The sequence below is a fragment of the Rhagoletis zephyria genome, unplaced genomic scaffold (genome assembly GCF_001687245.7).
Source record: "Rhagoletis zephyria isolate East Lansing unplaced genomic scaffold, Rhagoletis_zephyria_1.1 Rzeph_scaffold_10376, whole genome shotgun sequence".
NCBI classification, from domain to species: domain Eukaryota; kingdom Metazoa; phylum Arthropoda; class Insecta; order Diptera; family Tephritidae; genus Rhagoletis; species Rhagoletis zephyria.
In genome coordinates, this window is record NW_016167454.1 from 1 (window position 1) to 8,506 (window position 8,506).

Genomic DNA, 8,506 nt, shown 5'->3' on the forward strand with positions numbered 1-8,506 from the left:
ATGGTAAATATTGCATTAAGGTTGTTAAAAGAAAGCGGTTTAAGAAGGCTACCGCCGAAAATCTTTTTGCGGGTGGTTGCCACCTGTTTAATTTAAATATAATTTAGTTTGTAATACTAATTAAATATTGCAATATTCGTATCAAACTAGAGAGATTTAGTTCAGTTTACAGCCGAAAATACTTTTGATGTGGGCTACCACCTCTTTAAGAAATTTAATTCAATTGCTAAAATAAATGAAATATTAAAATACGGATATCAAGCTGAAGTGGTTTAAGAGAGTTTACTGCCGGAAATATTTTTGAAGCTGGTTGCCACCTATTTGAATAATTTCTTTCACATAAATTGATAAGATAAGTTAAATATTAAAATATGGGTATCAACCGAAAATATTTGATGTAGTAATATCTTCAACTAGCAAGTACCCAGCGTGTTAATACTGTTGTAATTGTAAAGTAGAAAGATTTTTTCATACATCGAAAAAATGGGATTTCCGCGATTTTTTGCGAATAATATTGAATTAATACACCTTTGAGGAAAGTACGCATTACGTACACTCGAGTTATAAGATTACAAATTAAATTTCCAGTACAAAGTCTATAATTTACCAACTTTCTAAATATGTTAGAAAAATTTTTTTCCACTGTGGTTTGGTCCAAGTTTATAGATATGTGTATATGGCAGCCGATTGAAAAAGAAAATATTAAACTGAAATACATACATTCAAATGTTCTACAGATCAGGGCGCATTAGACTTAGGGAAGTCAGGACACAATTCACGGCATCTGCGATCGAATGAAATAGAACTACAGCTTATTTCTCTCCAAAAGGAATTTCAAATTACGCTTTTGATATTCATAATTTTTTTGATTATTTTTTATAATTTAATTAATTATATTATTATATTATGAATAAGGATGCTGGCTATGTTTATCGCTCACTTATATTTATTCTATGTACTTTGTGATAACGTAAGAGCTGCCTCGTTTGTACGAAAAATGTAAAAGCGGGACTTAATCGGTATAAATATGAAATATCGGAACACTTATATGTCCCGACGTTTAAAAATATTCAGCGGGACAATTTTCTCAAAGCCGGTACTATCCATACTGTCCCGCCAGAATTGGTACGAATGGTCACCGTATTTATCGGTGACAACAAAGTGTAGTTTACGATGCAAAATCAACTTTGAAAGGAATCGTTAATACTTTAAAATAGATTTACTCCACTTTACCACAGTTTCAAAACTACTGTTTTTTACAATAAATGTTACGCTTAGGTTGCACGCTAATAAACTTATACGGACTGTTATAACTGCGAAATTTATTTCTTTTTCATTTACAGATTGATTGGGGTGCAATATAGAAATTAATATCCTAAATCATTTCCTTAATATTTTTGTATGATTTATTATTTATCTCTTACATTCTGTTCTAAGTTGCTTTACCACATACATACATGTAGATACTAACATAATTATGCTTAAAATATTTTACAACTAGTATTTATATAGATACATATTTATGTGTGTATGTAGATATGTATCTATGAATACATTTAACATTATTTATTGTTTCCACATAGGCAAGGTTGTGAATATGTACGTATGTACATGAATGTATATACAAGTAGTTACACAAATAAATCTGAACGCTTTTTTTTATAAATACAGTGCCTCAAACAAGCGTTCAAATTTTTTTTTTTTTAATATTCACAATGATCGAGATTAAATGCCTTACCGAATAATGTAGTTTCGCTTTGATAAATAAATTATAACTAATTTAAAATCGTGGAGACTTTTGAGATAAGTGTGTAATTAACATTTCATATCCTTCTTCTTCTTCAATTCCACTTTTGATATCGTACACAGAATTTTATTCAACAATTTACCATTTAAAAAAAATTAAAGCCAGTTTTTATAAATATCGCTTGTTCGATGACAAAAAACAACCGCAAAAGACCGGCGCACAGTGGTTCGAAATAGCAATCTAGAGTACATCTATGATTTAGTTTAAGTGTAAAATTTTAAAGTTTTTTCTTTCGATTTTGCAACACATTAGAACGCACTTTTATTTTGTTAAAAAAAGTACTTATATATAAACATATATTATATGAAGTAAATACGCAACCAAAAGACTGTAAAAATTGAATTTCATGGAAATAAAAAATATTTTTAGAACAAAGTGTCAGCCGCTCTGGATCCGACATTTTGAATTTGGAATATTTCACATATATAAATTTTGTAATCCCAAAATCAAAATATACCTAAATACTAAATTTTATAAATATTCATGCAAAAGATATTCGTTAAGTGATATTCTCCTTCTAGGTTACCGTTTCGGACCATTGTGCAGTGAAACAAAATATTAAAAATCCAAGCGAATACTTGACTGCTTCAAATATAACCTAAAATTGTGTGCGCAGCATACTCAAAAATTTTCTAAATCACAGTTTAGAAAGTTCGATATTTTAAAAGGTGATTGTTGAGTTTTTCTAACTTTTTTTTAAAGTGTGCTACTTTTGTTTGCATCGTGCGACAAAAACAACAAAATTTCGAAACACATGAAGCAAGCAATATACTCACGAAACTATGGGCCAAATATAGTAAAACTGCGTTTTTAGTTTTCCTCCTTGACGTCAGGATTTTTTTTCAAGGACTTTGTAGTTTCAGAGATATGATTAATTCCAAAAATTATTTAAAAAATTTATTTCAATGTGGAAATCAGTATGGGTACCAAATGAAAGAGAAAACTCTGTAGAATTAAAAAAAAATTAAAATTTTTTGATTCACTAGGACGAATAAATATTGAAAATGTTCTTTTAGTTTAGTTTTTAGTTTAGTTTTATTTTTTTGAGCGAATAAAGTTAGAAGAACGAAATTTGAGGATGTGGTCGAGTGCATATTAGTAATTAACATATATTTTTTTGGAAAATAATTATTGCAAAATTTCAATGCTATTCAATGAAAAAATGTTAAAAACACATTTACAATACCTAATCGTCCTTATGCTCCAAAAAATTTCATGGGCCTAAATTCTAGAGAATATTCCCCTTAATTTGATAGTCATACTATTTTTCCAAATTTGCTCTAAATTTTGTTTTAATAATTTTTTGAAGTAAATATATTTTTAAAATTTCAAAATCCTTTTAAAAAACATCCTGACGTCAGAGAGAAAAATTAAAAACGCAGTTTTACTATATTGGGCCCATGGTTTCGCGAATATATAAAACTGTTTGTGTGTAAAATTTACTGTCGCATGGTGTTGTATGGTTTTGATTATAGTATTAACAATATTTTTGTACAAAAATAAATACCAAATTTTAATTCGCATTGCATCTTAAATATTAAAAAAAAATCAATATGTGAACGTTTGTTTGAGTCACTGTATGTAGTATGTACGTATGTATATAACTATGCAATTATTTCAATATGCATGATTTGCACTTCTGCGGCATATTCTTATGTATAATTAATAATTATGCCTTCGAATGAACTTTAAGTAAATATATAAGTACATAGATGTAGCTTACACATTACATATGCACATATTTACGACTATACATAATTCAATGTGACACATGAATACCATAAATATATGTTCATACTTATTATTCATTATGAATTATTTAATATTAATTTTTATTATTTTATACATATCTACATATATATTTGTAATCATAACAATAACTATTCCCATAATTGCGTAAGGCTTCTGCTACATCGTCAGTTGGTTAAACAATTTTTTTTTTATTTCTTTAACTTCTGGCTTTCTTTTTCATAGAAACTAATATACTCTTACTAAATATTTATATTTTCTTACTAAACTAAAATAATTTACTCACTATTTTGTTTGTGTTGCTATTTAACTCAATGTTTTCTACGTTACTTTGGTAATTATTGTCTAAAATTTGTTAAATATTTACTAAATATAGCTAATACAACTATATAATTTCACTCTATTAAATAAATTATTGTTTTCACTAACACTTACATAAAGGTTAATTCAATACTAAGCAACTACTTTGTATTTTATCAACTGAATTTCTTTAATTAACTATTTTTAAGAACTAGAAATATTTTCTTTACATTTAAATTTAAACTATTTAATTCTTAAATTCTAATAAATTTAATGAGAAACAAGCGTAAATTTATGGCATGCGAGCAACGCTCCAATAACATATCACCTACAGTGTATGTACGTAAAAATTCATCAGACGCGCCGCTCGCACAATACAGCCAACTATAATGCACTAAGAAGATCCTTCTGAAACACGCATTCCCTTTGTTCGCACACACGCGTACATACATATATATATATATACATACATGGCTCTCCTGTGCAAACTTATACTAATCCATGATACCCTTTCTCTGGCACCATAAACTCTCCTCGCTCATACCTCTAGCACGTTGCAGTTTTGTATCATAGTTGCACGAAAGCTGAGATGAGCAACTCTTCCAAAAGCGTTTTCTACAAAACAAAAATTTCAACATATCTGACAACCCCGGCAACTGGTGCATAGTTCCTAGGGCTCATTAGGTGTCACACCAAACCGTGGTTGTCAAATATATTTCAGTACTCGTAATCTTTAAGAAAAATCAAAAACAGCATATAAATACATACATACACTTGGTCACTCGAAAACGCATTTTAAGAGAGCTGCATTTCTTTCTAATACCCCCACCACCCCCTACCGGCCATACACTTACCGGCTCCCGTTTTCCTTGCCACAATTCCTTATGTCATATGAAAGTCTCCTTTGAGTATGCGCGTAAAAGTCTTCTTGAATTGCTGATTCGCGAGCGCATAGCAAAATGGGTTCATCGGACTATTTGCATAGCAGAGAAAGTACGAAAACATATAGAGATGCTCATTTGTGCAGGGTGGATTTCGACAGAAGCCTTCCACCAGCGCCAACACATGGTATGGCGTCCAACACGCCACGAAACAGCCGAGTATAAAGGAGATCGTACGAAACGCTTTGCGCGCTCGATTCTCTGATTTCGATTTCTGTCGTCCACCCCGATGATTATGGGCAACTTCTTTTTACTTTTGAAATGCTTGCCTATAGATTGGATGAAGTCTCGTTTACTTGAATTTCGGCTGGTTACTTCACCACCGGCTTGTGTGTGCGATTTAACACTTGATGGCTTGTTGTTGGTATTCGAAGTGCTACTACTGCTGCCGCAGGTCGTGCTGATGCCGGCGCCTGCCACCAATACCGTGCTGGTAGTGTTTGCATTTTGTGTGAGACTACTGGCGCAGGCGTCTGTGGAATCGGCACCTAAATTTTTTTCCGTGTTCGCGTCGTTTTTGTTGATGGTTGTAGTCGCCTCGGATGTTTCGCGTTCATCGATTTTTTCCAGCTGCGCTGGTGGCGCAGCAGTAGTAACGGTTGTCGTTACTTGATTTTGCATTGACAGTGTCACGGTGGTTACGGAGGGCGCTGCGGCAGCTGTTGTGGTGGATGTGCGTCGCGTATGCGTCTCCAGTGGGCTCGAACTGCGTCGTATATCTTTGGAGATCGCCGTATCATCGCCCAACTTGGCTTGATCGCTGAGAGTAAGCAGGCTTATAGCTTCTATGCAACTCTCTCGCCGCAGCTTGACAAAATCTTCCATGCCTGTATAGGAAACAAGAAGATGTTGCTCAATTTCGACATAATCTATTTCGTTTTCGGTTGTGGAACTTTTGTTACCATTGGATGGAGCAGAAGGATTGTTGGCTCCAGGTGGGGAAGTGCGGCGTGCAGCTTTGGTCTTAGACTTTTGCTGTTGTTGCTGAGCAGCCGCAGCCTTTTGCAGTGCCTGCTGCAGCAACTTGGGATTGGTGGCAACTTGATTGGCACGATCGTAACCGAGCTGTGCATCAATATAGGCGGCAGTGCCTCTTCGCAGAGTGCTGTTTACGCTGTCGTTGGCGATAGGCGATGCAAGCATAACAGAACTTTCGTCCATAAATCGCAAGTCAGAGCAATTGGTTAGCAGGTTATAGGTCATATTGAGCTCACTAATACTGCTGGTGTCACCAAACGGTCTATCCGAGTACTCGGAAAAGGGTGAGGGACATTGGAATTGCTCTGGAGGTGGGAGAATAGCTTGAACCAAGCACTGCTGCACCTGGTCACGTGGCACCTCGATCGGTGCAATATCCACGGGCGAGAGCGGCGACTCAGCGTGCAGTTTGCCAATCGTGCTGGAACGGGAGCGTGGCGGTGGGTGTGCAGTACGGTGTTGTTCATCAAGTAGGATCTCAGTTTCAACAATTTGGGTAAGGGTTGTGCACGAGGTACGTTTGGGTCGGTCGCCACTCGCAGCTGAATGTATGCTCACTTCTTCTTTGCTTTGAGTACGCACCAGAACGCCACTGCGTGTCGGATTGGGGGATGTTGCGGTGGCCGTTGTGGCCATGGTTTCACTGGATTTGGAATTTGCGGAACACTGTGTTAAATTACCTTTACTACGCGTAGCTATCAACGCCGCCTGTGCGCCGAACACCAGTCCAATTGAAGAGCGCTTACGCAGATTTGCTAGTTTTTGCTGATTAGCCAATTGCTGCGTTTGATTGACAGAACTTTCCTCATCGGAATCGAAGGCCGGGCTACTCGATCGTTCACTCTTTTCTGTTTCACCTGAATTTCCATCACGCTTGCCGTTTTCCGTTTTGCATTCGGAAATGCGACGTTGTTCATTGATGGCTTCGGCTACTGTGCCGTTGATGGCTTCTGCTTGCGTCATGGGGTTCATCTGGCCGGATCCACGCTTAATACCACCACTGCAAATGCTACCATCCTTGCTCGTTATGCCGCCGATCTCTACCTGGGTTTTCAATATCTTTTCTTCGATGACTCCTATGCCTGCTGCATGGCCCGCCATGCCGGACATGGCGCCCGCGCTCAGCGCCACCATCGATTGCATTTTTCGCTGTTTGGCCTCGCTACGTTTCTGCATTTCGTAAGCGGTANATGACTCCTATGCCTGCTGCATGGCCCGCCATGCCGGACATGGCGCCCGCACTCAGCGCCACCATCGATTGCATTTTTCGCTGTTTGGCCTCGCTACGTTTCTGCATTTCGTAAGCGGTGCGATATATACCACCATACAGCACGAACAACACCACAAGTGTAGTCCAGTAATAGCCAATAATAAGCGCTGTATTGAAAACGGGATCCTTGAGAAATTGCACAGCACACTGGCCCGGTAAGAGGTCACGTTTGCCCGTGAAATGCTCCCAGCCAAATATGGATATGAAAAACAAAAGCGCTGGTATGATCCAGGTTATGGTGACCATATAGATTACACGTTTTCTCGTACGCCAGCTACGGTACTTGGCAGCGATCTTTACCGAACAATAACGGTCGATGGTTATCAGTAGAACTGTATACTGCGATGCCAGACACACTGTGTAGTCTACAGACAACCAAAGATCACACAACAGCGGACCCAAATCCCAGTAGCCCATTAGCACGTATATGGTGTAGAAGGGCATTGAGACCGAACCTGTAATAGTAATGTGGATTAACGCTTGCGATTGAATAGGTATTAAGCAATTGCGCGAACCTACCGATTAGCACATCCGTTGCGGCCAATGAAGCAATAAAATAATTGCTCGGCTGTCTAATATTCCGATCCACAATGAAAGCGAGCAGCACAAGCACGTTGCCGCCTATCGTTAGAATGATGCAGATCGACAAGCACAACGCGATCAGTATGCTCTGCCAGAGCGCAAAAGGTGGCAGAACCTGCGATGGCGTTGGCTCGTGTGTGGTAGCATTCGTGTAATCTTCCAACAGGCTCTGGTTCAGGCTACGATTATTGTAGGCCATCAGCATGTCCATTTCCCCGTCATAGTTCCACATGCTCAGCTCACCGTTCTCGCCAATGAAAGGATGATAGAGCTGAGCGGCCTCTAAGAGGCGCTTACACTCGGTGTGCTCGACAAAACGATTGAATATAGATTTGCAAATATTTTCGCGCTCTTTCTTTTGTCGCCTTTGCGTGTCAGAGTGATGAAATAGAAGATAAAGTGGTTATTAAAAAAATGTATGTATATATTAAAAGGGTATTGTGAACAGAGAACTCTTTACTAACCATTGCGTTATAAAATCCGGTTTGATAGAGTAAATGGTATCTGTCTTATTGGTGCTTGCTATCTCGAGCGTGGACAACTCTATATTCGTGTACTCACTTTGATTTGGTACCGTCATTTTCTGTTTTCTTACTCTGCAGCCGAGGCCGAAAAACTGTGATCAGTGTGGGCGATGAATTTGCAATGCGGCTAATTTTCGATGTTCACAAAAAACTGTATTTAAAGTGATTTTCGGTTGTAACTTCATTAGCTGTGCAACCGCAAAGTGCTGCACATCAGTGAGTGGGGTGGCAAGGACAGCAAGGATAGTGCAAACGGCAACTTGTTGTAATAATCTGAAATGCAAAAAAAAAGTATACATATGTAATTATATTTGGCTAGTAGGTAGCTTGTGAGTTGCATGTTCGCATGTTGGCC

General features: G+C 37.4%; 1 protein-coding gene across 1 annotated transcript; it reads right to left on the reverse strand.

The window, feature by feature from the left end:
* Positions 1-4,149: 4,149 nt before the first annotated feature.
* LOC108376405 (muscarinic acetylcholine receptor M2-like) lies at positions 4,150-8,253 on the reverse strand. The gene is given in 6 exon segments (XM_017632613.1): positions 4,150-5,025; positions 5,028-5,624; positions 6,456-6,933; positions 7,055-7,500; positions 7,565-7,992; positions 8,092-8,253. Coding segments are annotated over 6 exon segments (2,352 nt in total). The 5' UTR covers positions 8,208-8,253; the 3' UTR covers positions 4,150-4,738.
* Between the last annotated feature and the right edge of the window lie 253 nt (positions 8,254-8,506).